Raw genomic sequence first — 14,810 nt, forward strand, 5'->3', positions numbered from 1 at the left:
TACGGTACAGCCACATATGGGGTATTGCCACTTTTAGAAGAAATTGTGTGACACATTTCGGCACCATTTTTACCCATTGCCAGGTGTGAAAATGTAAAATCTGAGGGTAAAACATTTTTTTGTGGTAAAAATATAATTATGTTTTCTTCACTGCCCAATGGTATAAATTTAAAAATTAAAAAATACTCACTACTTCCCTAGATGAATTCCTTGAGAGGTGTAGTTTACAAAATGGGGTCACTTGTGGGGGTTTCTGCTGTTTCTGCATGTCAGCAACTCTTCAAATGTGACATGGTGTCTGGAACCTATCTCAGCCAACATAGCGCTCCTTTCTCTTCCGAACCCTGCCGTACACTAAAGCAGTGGTTTTCCCCCACATATGGGGTATCGGCGTACTCAGGAGAAATTGCACAACAAATTTCATGGTGCAATTTCTCCGGTTATCCTTATGATAATGCAAAATTAGGGGATGAAAAACATTTTTTGTGGGAAAAATGTGAAAATTTTATTTTTACGGCTCAATATTATAAACTTCTGTGAAGCACTTGGGGGTGCAAGGTGCTCACCACACATCTAGATAAGTTCCCTAAGGGGTCTAGTTTCCAAAATGGTGTCACTTGTGGGGGGTTTCCACTGTTTAGGCACATCAGGAGCTCTCCAAACGCAACATGGAGTCCGCTAATTATTCAAACAAATTTTACATTCAAAAAGTCTAATGGTGCTCCTTCCCTTCCGAACCCTGCAGTGCGCCCAAACAGTGGTTTTCCCTCACATATGGGGTATCAGCGCGTTCATGAGAAATTGCACTACAAATTGTGTAGTCCATTTTTTCCTGTTACCCTTGTGAAAAATAAAAAACTGGGTCTAAAGTAACATTTTTGTGAAAAAAAGTTAAATGTTCATTGTTTTCTTCCACATTCCAAAAATTCCCGTGAAACACCTGAAGGGTTAATAAACTTCTTGAATGTGGTTTTGAGCACCTTGAGGGGTGCAGTTTTTAGAATGTCGTCACTTTTGGGTATTTTCTGTCATAAAGGCCCCTCAAAGTCACTTTAAATAAGATGTGGTCCCTAAAAAAATGGTTTTGTAAATTTTGTTGGAAAAATGAGAAATCACTGGTCAACTTTTTAACCCTTATAGCTTCCTAACAACAAAAACTTTTGGTTCCAAAATTGTGCTGATGTAAAGTAAACATGTGGGAAATGTTATTTATTAACTATTTTGTGTGACATATCTCTCTGATTTAAGGGCATGAAAATTCAAAGTTTGAACATTGCAAAATTTTCACCAAATTTCTGATTTTTTCACAAATAAACGCAAGTGATATCGAAGAAATTTTACCACTAACATGAAGTACAATATGTCACGAAAAAAACAATCTCAGAATCAGGGGAATCCGTTGAAGCATTCCAGAGTAATTATTTCATAAAGTGACAGTGGTCAGAATTGAAAAAATTGGCCTGGTCACGAAGGCAAAAACAGGCTCTGGCGCGAAGTGGTTAAACATGAGCCATGTATGAGGGAAGCGGAGTTGGTCGGTGTCATGGAAATTGAGGAGTCAGAGTTGAAGTCGGAGGTTTGGCTTACTGACTCCACAGCCCTGGGCTGTGCATTATATTATATGAAGGATATGGGCTGTGTATTCTACTAATATGGAGGACTATTTCATTTTTTTTTTTTTATTGTTTACGGTATTTACCAATCATTTTTATATTTTGATACACTGGACTTGCCTGGAAGTAGTGATACTACATGTGTATTTATTTTATTAATTTGTCTTTAATTGGGGGTAATTTTTTTTTTTCTTACACTTTTCACTGTACTTATTAGTCCCCTCAGGGGACTTGAACCTGTGATCGTCTGATCACTTGTGCTATCTGCGGCAATACCACAGTATTGCTGCATACAGTAAAAATCACAGTCTCCTTTGAAGCCCGGTCACAGGCTGGATTTCAAGAGAGCACCGTAATGACAAGCACAAAGGTCTTAAGCAGAAGCCCGGCTGTCATAGCAACCCACTGGAAACCCCACAACAGCGTGATGTGCATGCTGATGGGCGCATAGTGTGACACGCCTCCATGCCGGCGAACTGTTAATGCCGCTGTACAGTGGCATTTAACAAGTTACCAATCGAGAGCTTCACCCATGGCTGTTAGAGGCAGGTCTTGGCTGTAACACATAGCAATTACCTGCCGGGCATGGGATGAGCTCAAGTCATGAGCCCACTCCATATACAAGCTAACGAATTGCACAGTACATGTACAGTAGATGTCGGTAAGGAGTTAATTTTTTTTAAATATTGAGCAGAATTAAAGGGGTTGTCCACTACTTGGACAAATCCTTCTCAATCACTATGCTCCTCCTTAGAAAATAATAACCACTATACTCTCCTCCGGTGCGGGTGCTGTTCCAACGGTGTCGGCACTAGTTCTCCCTGCAGCCAATCAGCGGCCACTTAACTTTCCCCTCCTTTAGACAAATCAGACATCCAGAGGAAGTGAGAATGTGCCGCTGCTCTCTGACGTCCTCCAGATGACACACAATTCTGCTCTCCTTCCCCTGCACTTATCCCAGTAGGCGCCAGCAGTGAGATCTGTGTGACCTGGTTAGACGCATCAGTCTTTTCGGCGCATGATCAGGATTTGCTTGCAGAAATTTGTGCAGAGTTTCTGCACCTCTTGGGAACAGAAATTCTGCAGAAAATCCACAGAATTTTTGATGCATTTTTGCCTGCGGATTTGCCATGCGTTCTTTCCAATGCATTGTATAGGAAAAACACAGGCAAAAACGCACAAAGAATGGACATGCTGCTGCTTTTAACGCACATGAAATTCTGTAAGGGAAAATCCTGATCATGTGTAAAGATCTTGCAAAATTTCATAGAAAATGATGGGATAAGGTTTATAATGCATTTTTAGGGCCAATTCCGCGCGGATTTACAATATAAAAAACGCACCGTGTGCACATGGCTTTCTCTGTGTGATACCGTAAGGCTGAGTCTAAGCTTCACTGGAGGCGGTTTCTTCTTCTTCCCCTGAATGATGCTGTCTGCTTATGACTAATCATACAATAACTTACAACCCTTTAGCATTTTTCTGCTAAGGGTGGAGAAGGCCAGAATAAAATGATCTGATGTTTTAATTTAAATTGCCCGATTCCCATCACCCTTGAGGGAAGTCTAGAGCCTCCTGTACACATCTGCCTGCTGGCCACTACAGCCACAGCCTGAAGGCCAACTAATGTATATGGGGACCTTTGCACTTGTTTTTTGGGCTAGAAATCTGAGAGCGGTGTAAATAGATCAGAGAACTCTATAGAGCTGCAAACTATGACGTCTCAGATGTGCTTTGACATAGACCTTATATGACATAAGTAAATCTGTACCAAAAAAAAAAAAAAAAAAAACACACAAAATGCAACTTGTATATATACATGAACAAGGCAGGTTCAACCTTCTAACAATCTAATTGCTGTAAAAGGAAAGAGCAGACATGAGGTTTTTTTTTTTTTAGTTCTCCCCTGAAGACAAATTTACCACTTTCGTGGCACCTTCAAATCCAGCAGACTGACATTTTTAGGAGAAGTTAGATCTAAGCCATTTTCATTTCATGCTGTACAAAACTCACCTGAGCTGGTATAATGTAATCAGCAACATCCCAGATCCTGAAGCCAAGGTCCGATGTGTTTGTTGCCGCTACTCCTTTCACTTTAGATGTTACGGAGCTGACTACAGTGTCAAACTCCTGGTAGCCTTTCTCCCAGACAAACACCCATCTGTAAATGAAGAAGAAACAATAGAGCGGGGATTGCTTTAAAACAGTGGACTGACTTATCCCTACATTTATATAAAAGCTGTGATGTAGGGGGGCAATCTGTCCCATTAGCTTTGTAATGGGCAATTAATTGAGCTGCAAACTGTAAAGCGCTGTGGAATACGTTGGCGCATAATAATAATGCATAGTTTGTTCTATTAAAGTTATGGATACCTTAGTGGATCCCATTATGGGTGTATAGAGTTTGATCTACAATAGATCCAGGACTGTATTGTAGTTTTTCAGACTTTTGTCCCTGACATTTCAATTTTGCTTAATAGTTTTTAAAGTGACTGTCCACCCCCCACATTAAATGTGACTATAGATCTGTAATGTACAGCCACAATACACCTATTCCCTTCCATCTCAGTCCGTCAGATTAGTGCCTTGTTTTCTTCTTCCTCAAAAATGGCTGCCACAAAGGCATAGGAAGCACCGTAGAAAGTGTACACCATGCCTACCCTTTGCCTTTACTCAGCTTCAGAATTGACATAGTACCATCGCTATCAGCACTGATCCATCCCACACCAACGCAAAGGCAGAGAAGACCACAGACTTCACATTATCCCACAATGCTCCCCATGCCTCTATGGTGGCCAATATGTGGAAGAAGAAAACAAGACACCGATTTGACAGAAAGGCAACAGAATGGAGGACATTAGGTATGTCGTGGAGAGTCGCTTTCATATTGCCATAGTGTACAAAACAAGATACTAACAAGCAGCCCCAGATAGACAGTGTCAATATAAAAAAGTGCAACACTGTAAGCACATAATTACAGTAAAATGATTACGTCATACAATAGCAACATAAGTAATGCAAATACAGCATTAAAGGGGTTTTCCCACGAACAAAGTACATATTAATTAACAAATCTTGGAATAATAATAATTTCCACAATTGGCTGTTTTAAAATAAAAATGTTCCTGTGCTGAGATAATCTTATAAATGTGCCCCTGCTGTGTACTGTGTAATGGCTGTGTCTGACTGTACAGGAACATGGTCTGATCATACCACAGCTCCTGGGCAGGGGAGGAAGAAAAAAAAGAGTATACAGACATTACAGAACGGGATCGCAAATTATTCTTTTTGTGGGGTAAAACATTTTACTGCCTGTTTTTAAGCAATGTTTTACTTCACAGAAAGAATCCCCTGGGATCCACTGCTGTAATATCTCTATACTCTTTCTTCTCCCCTGACCAGGAGATGTGGTATGATCAGACAGTGTCCCTGTACGGTCAGACACGGCCATTACACAGTACACAGCAGGGGCACATGTATAAGATTATCTCAGCACAGGAACATTTTATTTAACACACATCCAATTGTGGAAGTTATTATTCCAAGATCTATTGATTAAAATTAAACTTTGTTAGAGGGAAAACCCCTTTAATACAATTTTTTGCTTATACACTTAAAAAAAACCACACAACTATTCTTACATTATGCTGCATTGGAGAAAATTACATTTGGACTGAATTCCATTTCTATGAATAACCCAACACAAGTTTAGTTTGTGTCCAATTTATGAAAGATTTAAAAACTTTTTCGAGTTGCAGCTAAATTCTGCAACTTTTCACTGTGCCTAAATTTTACGACTATTGGCATCTTCACGAGTTTTTCCCAGCTCTTCAGCAGAGCTGGAGTTGGGAAGGAGGGTTTCGATTTGCAATAAATCTTATTCCCTCAGGAGCTGGGGCAGGATTGGAGGAGAGACGCACTCACACAGGGTGTACACCGCTCATCCTACGCTCCAGATTCATGACCTGGAATTCACCTCTTCCTGAATCAGGAGCGTCCAACTCCAGCACATCTCCTCCTCGTGAACAAAGCCGGTCTTGATGAATTGAGGGCATGGACCGTTTTTCACTTATGAGAAAAATAAAGAATGAGTAAAACTCACCTTGGTGAGGACTGCTCTTTATTTTATCCTTGTAAGGTCAAGAAATAACAGGCTCTGCAGGAGATAAACTGTTGCACCCGATCATTGAGTTCCATCCAGCATTGCTGATGTCTTTTTCCTTTTTTTTTGGAGGTGTGAATAGGAAATAAATGCTCGGTTCTTTGCAACACAATTAGGCTGTGTGAACACGTTGCAGATTTGGTGCGTTTTTGTCACCTTTTTGTTTCACGTTGAGCATTTTTGACTTGCAGATCTGGTGCAGAAAATAATCTGTAGCATGTGAATTCTCTGTGCGTTTTTGCCAGCGTTTTTCACCCATTGAATGCACTGAAAAAACGCAGACAAAAAAGCAATATTTTTCAGGCTACGTTCTCCTTCCAAGAGATGCAGAAACGATGGAGAAATATCTGCAATTAAATACTCAACGTGTGCACACAGCTTTAGAGCTCTTTCACACATCCAGATATTTCCAGTCCTCGAAAAACCAGTACCGGAGATATCCGTGTCCGTGTATGGCAACCGTGTGCCACCTCAGAATCACACATACCGGAGCCTGGGAATCAGCGGTACAGTTAGAGCTGTTACCAAGCGCCGGGTGCTGCAGGAATCGGTCATCACTGTCCCCTGCCGACGCTGCGATCAGCGCAAGCAAGGGACAATGTTGAGAGTGGTATTTGGCTCCCGCTGTCTCCAATTGTAAAAACACGAATAAAATAAAAAAAAATCTTTATACTCACCTGCCTGAAAATTAAATAAGCGTCCCACGCTGTAATCCATCTGACCGACATTTCTTCATCAGTGTCTGTGGTGCCTTGAGGTGACCGCACATGCTGAGGAGAAGGGGAGAACGACTTGCTGCAGCGAGCGGGCCCCTGAACTGTGCTGAGCTCACTGAGTGACAGGACACCGCTCACTGAGCTCAGCGGAGTACAGGGGCCCACTCGCTGTAGCGAGTCATTCTCTCCTGCTCCTCAGCATGTGCGGTCGCCTCATGCCACCGCACATGCTGATGAAGAAATGTCGGTCAGATGGATAACAGTGTGGAACACTGGATTATTTAAACTTCGCAGGTGACTGTAATGATTTTTTTAATTTTATTCTTATTTTTACAGTTGGAGACAGCGGGATCTCTGCGCCGGCAGGGGACAATGATGACAGATTCCTGCAGCACCCGTCGCTTGGGAACAGCGCTAACTGCACTGCTGATTAACAGGCGCCGGTACGTGTCACACTGCCACATGGATGTCATCCGTTACTCATCAGTGTCCACGTGTGGGACGTTTTGCGGCCCGTGTTGCATGTAAAAAAACGGACATGTCAGTGTGTTTTGCACACGGACAAACAGTCCGTGGGAACACACTGACATGTGCCCAGACCCATTCATTTCAATGGGTCTCCGTGTGTCAGTGTCTCCAGTACATGTGAAAACTGGCACCACACATACCAGACACACTGACGTGTGAATGAGACCTTAGACTCCCATCTCATAAAGAATGGAAAAATAGCTTATGGATCTTAATCTCTAGTAAAACTCTTGATGAACTTTCATACTTGTGGATACGACCTGAACCTGTTCTTAGAAAGTGACATACCACAAACAAACGTGTCGTCATGCAAGATTACAACGGTTATAGTTCCTGGTTGCAGATTTATTTTACTAGTTAAAGCTGGCCATATACTTTACATAAAGTCAGCCAAACCTATCGATTTGTCAGAATTGTCCACCAATCTCGTATACTTCAGCTTAACCCCATACCGACATGTGCTGGACATAAATGGTGGATGATGGCCAAGGCCCAGGAGCCGAGTTTGCTCCATCAGATAATGTAAACAGCCAGGAGCAAAAAATTCTCATCTCAAATGTTTAATCCTTAATATGCAGTAGTCAACAGCAACCATGGCCACCATCACAATCAAGTGGTGCCCCTGAGGTGCAATGGCAGCGATCAGATAATCATACATTCAAGTCCCATACTAGCAAAGTTTAGAAAAGGGTTTTCACAAAGTAAAAAAAAAAAAAATGCCCTTTTCCCCCGTCGTATGTCCCTTACAGTGGAAAAAAAACATTAACAGGTTATTAAAAGTGGAAGGGAACCAGTCAGCTGATTCATGGTGTCTGAAGCATGGGCAATAACAGAGTAGAAGTGTAGTCTGACCCGAATCGGCCATGGTCCACCACGCTGCCCGTATCCTCCTGCATCCATGTTTTTATGGAGGCTTGAATAAAAGTGTTTTTATGGGATGGTGGGTGCCACTTTTTCGATTCCTGGATTCTGCTAGAAGAGAGATGGACGGATTCAAAAACCTGCAAAGGCTTCCTGAGCATTTAAAAAGGTCCTTTAGTCTGTTTCAGTAGGCTCCACAATCATGGGGAAGACTGCTGACTTGACAGATGTCCAGAAGGTAGTCATTGACACTAAGTAAATGCATTAAGTATATTTTGCATTTCATTTGGAAATCAAGGTCCCAGAGTCTGGAGGAAAAGGGGAGAGGCACACAATCCAAGCTGCTTGAGGTCTAGTGTGAAATTTCCACAATCAGTGATAGTTTGGGGAGCCATGTCATCTGCTGGTGTAGGTCCACTGTGTTTTATCAAGACCAAAGTCAGCGCAGCCATCTACAAGGAAATTTTAGAGCACTTCATGCTTCCCTCTGCCGACAAACTTTTGGAGATGGAAATTTCATTCTCCAGCAGGACTTGGCACCTGTCCACACTGCCAAAAGTACCAATACCTGGTTTACAAACAACAGTATCACTGTGCTTGATTGGCCAGCAAACTTGCCTGACCTTAACCCCATAGAGAATCTATGGAGTATTGTCAAGAGGAGGATGAGAGACACCAGACGAGCTGAAGGCTGCTATCAAAGCAACCTTGGCTTCCATAACACCTCAGCAGTGCCACAGGCTGATTGACTCCATGCCACGCCGCATTGATGCAAAAGGAGCCCCGACCAAGTTTTGAGTGCATTTACTGAACATACATTTCAGTAGGGCAACATTTCGGATTTTAAAAACATTTTTCAAGCTGTTGTTATAAAGTATTCTAATTTACTGAGATAATGACTTTTGTGTTTTCATTGGCTGTAAGCCATAATCATCAACATTAACAGAAAAAAACACTTGAAATACAGTAGATCACTGTTTGTAAAGACTCTATATAATGAGTTTCACTTTTTGTATTGAAGAAATGAAATAAATACAATTGTTGAGGTTATTCTAATTTAGTGAGATGCACCTGTAGATACTGAGCCCAGCTGGGTGGTGGGGGTCTGGTGGGCACAGGGTGCAATCTGGCACTGTCTTAGAGATACTGAACCCAGCTGGATCTGGATGGTGGTATTAGTGCCAGATTGCACCATGTGTCTACCATGTCATTAGAGATACAGCTGGATGGTGGTATTATGGTAGGCACAGGGTACAATCTGGCGCTGTCATTAGAGATATTGAGCCCAGCTGGATGGTGGTATTATGGTGGGCACAGGGTACAATCTGGCGCTGTCATTCGACATACAGAGCCCAGCTGGATGGTGGTATTATGGTGGGCACAGGGTACAATCTGGCGCTGTCATTCGACATACAGAGCCCAGCTGGATGGTGGTATTATGGTGGGCACAGGGTACAATCTGGCGCTGTCATTCGACATACAGAGCCCAGCTGGATGGTGGTATTATGGTGGGCACAGGGTACAATCTGGCGCTGTCATTCGACATACAGAGCCCAGCTGGATGGTGGTATTATGGTGGGCACAGGGTACAATCTGGCGCTGTCATTCGACATACAGAGCCCTGCTGGATGGTGGTATTATGGTGGGCACAGGGTACAATCTGGCGCTGTCATTCGACATACAGAGCCCAGCTGGATGGTGGTATTATGGTGGGCACAGGGTACAATCTGGCGCTGTCATTCGACATACAGAGCCCAGCTGGATGGTGGTATTATGGTGGGCACAGGGTACAATCTGGCGCTGTGATTCGACATACTGAGCCCAGTTGGATGGTGGTATTATGGTGGGCACAGGGTACAATCTGGCGCTGTCATTAGAGATATTGAGCCCAGTTGGATGGTGGTATTATGGTGGGCACAGGGTACAATCTGGCGCTGTCATTAGAGATATTGAGCCCAGTTGGATGGTGGTATTATGGTGGGCACAATCTAGCACTGTCACAGTAGAATATTATTTCTCGGTGAAGGCGGCAATCATTACACATTCCTGTACAACGTTCTGTAAATCTGATGCGATACTACGATCCCCAGCATTCCTGGCCAGCAGTGTAGGAAGACTCGTAGTCTCCCACCAGCTGCTGGGCAGTGACAGACCTGTGCCCCCTGGCATGTGTGTGTCCCCTGGGGACAGCCGTATACCTGCACATATGGCAGCAGGTGACGACACATCACCCGCGCTCTATAATAACCCCACATTACGGAGACCGCATACCCGATAACATAGGCGAGGATCAGCAGCTGGATGACTCGGTTCAGCAGTCCGACCTTGCGGCTCTTAATAAGCGCAATACGCGGGGTGTTGTAGTCGAATATACAGCTGTACACCTCGGCACAGCAGCCTCCAGCAGACATGACCGCACAGGAGCCGGGAACTCCAAGACTCCTGGACTCCAGCGGGTCATGTGACCAGCCCTCTAGTCGGGGATCATCTCCTCATCAAAGGGCGGAGCTGGATTTCCTCCCGAATTGCCATCTACTGGTCGGCAGTGGAAGTACACGCCTCACATTCAGCAGCTGTCACTAGTGAGCTTGGTGCTCAGTGCCGGATACCGTCTGCTGCTCTGTTCACATGATGTTCCGTTTTAGAAACAGACAAACGGAAAGTGATCCATTCAAAAACCTCATATGAGATCCCCCTGATTTCCAATGAAACAGGAATGCACAGGATTTGCTGTTAAACACTATGATAGTTCAGGCTAGCACCATGAGTTTTTGATGCTGCGTAGTTTCGCTGTGCAAAAAAAGCGCAGCATCTTACAGGCCCAGCAAAGTGGAAGAGATTCACAGAAATCTCATGCCCACTGTGCTTTTTTTACACAGCATAGACCAGGGGTGGTGTGGCACCCTGCTGTGCACAGGTACCACAGGACCCAGGGTGCATGGATGAACTTCTCCACAAGAGGCCCTCATTACATACAAACACCTCCACCCTTCTACCTCACACCACCAGAGGGAGCCCGTTAGGGATATATATATGGAGGGTGGAGCCAGGCAGTTCAGTCAGACAGAGCCAGAGAGTCTGAGAGCGTGCTGACGCTGAGAGCAGCGAAGACGCAGCACGTCTGCTACTGAGTTCTGAGGGCCCCGAGTGTGGCCGAAGGCAAGAGGAGAAAGGAGAGAGGAGTTGAGGGGGCAGAGGCAGAGGAGCATCATAGGCTCACCCCGATATACAAACCGGACACCGGGTCCGCGCCTACAGGGTCCCTTTATACCCAGTTGGGACCACCGGCATTCCAGGAGGACTATAAGTCCCTGGACAACCTGAAGTTAGACCCATTACAGGACCAGGAACCACGAAGGCCCCGACGTCCAGGGATAGTGGTTGCCAGCAGAAGGTCCTACTACCGAGCGACAGGTGAAGGAACAGCACGACACATAAGCTAGGCCCAGTTGCAGGCTGGCCAGAAGCATACAGAGAGGCAGACACGGACCAGGAGGCCTTATACCCGCTCACTGGGGAGAAGTCCTGAAGTGCACCCATCCTACTGAGTACCCTGGACCGTACCTGACATCCGCACCAGTAAAGGTATTGAATCGAATCCCCTGTCTCTGTCAGTTACTCCTGCTGCGCCATCCCGCCTGCACTACAAGCCCCAGCATCACCACCCACCATCAAACTTCACACTGAAGCAGCGCTGGTAATCATTACAAGGTACTACAGGTGGCGTCACGAACTATTTACTTTATTTTTATCTCTATCCAAGTTCCAATCCCCTTTTTCAAGAGTGACCCCAGGGTACGGGCCCGGGAGCCGACCACCGCGACATACCCAAAACCAGACAAAGGCCCGGGTACCGAGTCGTCCTCATCCCCTGGGCGTGACAATGGGTCAACAGGTTCCCTGTTTGCATTAGGAAACCACGCCCATTTAAAAAGCCACACTCATTTTCCTCAACCACAAAATACAAGTAACGGTAACGAAAAAGTAAAGGCACTTTACCCTTCTTACGCTACCTTACCCCACCTCATTGCCTCCTGTCCAGCACACATTGTCCCAGGCGCTGTCAGTCACTTCTTAGTATGGTGGATAGTTTTAAAGGGTTTTTGAAAATTAGTACTAAAGGAACCCTGCTCAGATTGGAAAAGATGACCTCCAATCCATCTGTCACCTCAACTGTCTGCTGCAACTAATCTCTGGCCTCAGCAGCAAATATGTGCAAAATAACATCCTAAAGTGATCAAACCACATATTACCTCCACATAGTGACCAAATAATACCACATATAGTAGACATATACCGCCACACCGTGACCAGACCACATATTACCACCACATAGTGATTGAATAATACCACATACTAGGGACATCACCATGACCAGACCACATATTACCACCACACAGTGACTAATACAACATGCTAGGGACAAATACAGTCACACCATCATTCGACCACATATTACCACCACACAGTGACCGAATACTACAATACTGGTCATTAATAAAAAAAAACACAATACTAATAACACTAATATTACCATAAGTGTTATTATACACAAGAGCTCTGTTTATAGTATACAGTGTATAGTGTACAGATAATACAGGGATCACCAGTGACATTATACACAGGAGCTCTGAATATAGTGTATAGTGTACAGGTAATACAGGGATCACTGGTGACATTATACACAGGAGCTCTGAATATAGTATATAGTGTCAGTGTACAGGTAATACAGTGATTACCAGTGACATTATACACAGGAGCTCTGTACTTAGTGTCTGTATACAGGTAATACAGGGATCACGAGTGACATTATACACAAGAGCTCTGTATATACTATATAGTGTATAGTGTAAGTGTACAGGTAACACACTGACTCACCAGTAACGTCTGTAGTTGAAGTGATTCATTTTCTCTTTTATTCTTCATCCAGCGCAGACCACCATCACTTCTTCCAGCCAGGACTCGTCTCTGCAGAAAAAAATACAGTCATCTATAGCTGATCACTTCTAGAGCACATTCCTCAATTTTTCCCTGACTTCTACACTTCACCAAATGAAGAATAAAAGCAACATAGTGCCGCTCTGCACAGTAACAGGAGCCCCCCTCCCATTGAAAGCAGTATCCTCAAAAATAAAATACATCACAACAGTAATAATATCCCTTAATTAGCCCGTACAGTCATAATGTCCTCTATCCTGGCCCTTTACTATAATAATGTCCCCCATACTGGCCCCACATGTCTCCATTCTGGACCCCACATGTCTCCATCCTGGCCCCATATGTCTCCATCTTGGCGCTATATGTCTCCATCCTGTCCCCATATGTCTGCATTCTGGCCCTATACAGTGAAGGAAGTAATTATTTGATGCCTTGCTGTTTTTGTATGTTTGCCCACTAACAAAGACATGAACAGTCTATAATTTTAAGGGTTAAACTTAATACTTGGTGGCAAATACGTATTTCTCACTGCAAAATGCAAATAATTATTTCCTTCACTGTATGTTTCCATCCTGGCCCCACATGTCTCCATCCTGGCCAAATTTGTCTCCCGCCCGTACAGTCATAATGTCCTCTATCCTGACCCTTTCCTATAATAATTATGTCCCCCATGCTGGTCCCATATGTACTCCATTCTGGACCCCATATGTCTCCATCCTGGCCACATATGTCTCTATCCTGGCCCCATATGTCTTCATCCAGGAACCATATGTCTCCATCATGTCCCCATATGTCTCCATCCTGGCCCCATAATATGTCTCCATCCTGGCCCCATAATATGTCTCCATCGTGGCCCCATAATTTGTCTCCATTCTGGCCCCAGAATATGTCTCCTTCCTGGCCCCATAATAGGTCTCCATCCTGGCCCCATAATATGACTCCAACCTGGCCCTATAATATGTCTCCATCCTGGCCCCATAATATTTCTCCATCTTGGCTCCATATATCTCCATCCTAGCCCCATAATATGTCTTTATCCTAGCCCCATATGTCTCCATCCTGGCCCCATATGTCTCCTTCATGGCCCCATTTGTTTCCATCCTGGCCCTACTTTTCTTCATCCTGGCCTCTTTTGTATCTATCCTCGATGTGTCAGGCAGGACAGGATCAGGATCACTGGCAGTATGGATACTGGTGCCAGGTCAGACAGAACGGATTCAGGTTCAGACAGTATGATGGGTAAAGACAGGATAGGCTCAGGAGAGGTACTGGACAGGCACTGGACAGGTACTGGTACAGGATCGCAAAACATGTTTGAAATCAGGGACCTGACAATGGACTAGTAGGTTGTAGACATACTAGGAACTGAAGTTGTTCAGGCACCTCCCTACAGGGGAGGGTGCCTTATATACCTAATGCCTCCTGGCTATAGGCTGGGGACACTTCCTGAGTGCATGCGCTGCCCCTTTAAGAAGCAGGGAGTGCGCACACCCTAAGTGTGTTGCCAGGAGACCTGCATGATGTGTATGGGCCCAGGAACCTGGGAGCTGTGGCAAGAGCTAGAACAGGAGACACCGCAGAGTGGCTGTGGCGGTAAGTACGTTGGCGTTCCTGCCAGGTAGAGGGAGCGGAACCATGCAGGCACATGGGCATTACAGAGTTCATAGAAGGATCCCACAGAACCTTCAGAGTTTGAAGAGTGGTTGTGTGCACTCATGTGGTTTCAAAGAAATAAAATAAAGCTGCTATAATGGCCGAGTCAATCACCTGACCTGATTCAACAGAAAATTTAAGGAAGGAACTAAAGCTAGAGTTCAAAGAAGGAGCCCACGGAACCTTCAGGATTTGAAGGGTGTTTGTGTGGAAGAATGGACCAATATCACACCTGAGCAATGTATGCGACTAGTTTCTCCATACAGGAGGCATCCTGAAGCTGTCATCACCAACAAAGGCTTTTGTATTTCAGTAATCGTGTTCAATACTATGTAATTT

At 44.4% G+C, this 14,810-nt stretch overlaps 1 protein-coding gene across 2 annotated transcripts in view; it reads right to left on the reverse strand.

Annotated features, from left to right (window-relative positions):
* Positions 1-10,376, reverse strand: part of P2RX4 (purinergic receptor P2X 4) — a 53,157-nt gene extending 42,781 nt beyond the window's left edge. The window contains exons 1-2 of one of the 2 annotated variants that reach the window (XM_073676295.1): positions 10,152-10,376; positions 3,627-3,774 (exon numbers count right to left, since the gene is read on the reverse strand). In XM_073676295.1, the coding sequence (XP_073532396.1) occupies positions 3,627-3,774; positions 10,152-10,291 (288 nt within the window). In that variant the 5' untranslated portion in view covers positions 10,292-10,376. The remainder of the gene's footprint in view (positions 1-3,626; positions 3,775-10,151) is intronic. The other variant, XM_073676296.1, reaches the window with a different exon arrangement.
* Between the last annotated feature and the right edge of the window lie 4,434 nt (positions 10,377-14,810).

The sequence above is a fragment of the Phyllobates terribilis genome, unplaced genomic scaffold (assembly GCF_046119375.1).
Source record: "Phyllobates terribilis strain yellow unplaced genomic scaffold, ASM4611937v1 Scaffold_1__5_contigs__length_1240528914, whole genome shotgun sequence".
Classification (NCBI taxonomy): domain Eukaryota; kingdom Metazoa; phylum Chordata; class Amphibia; order Anura; family Dendrobatidae; genus Phyllobates; species Phyllobates terribilis.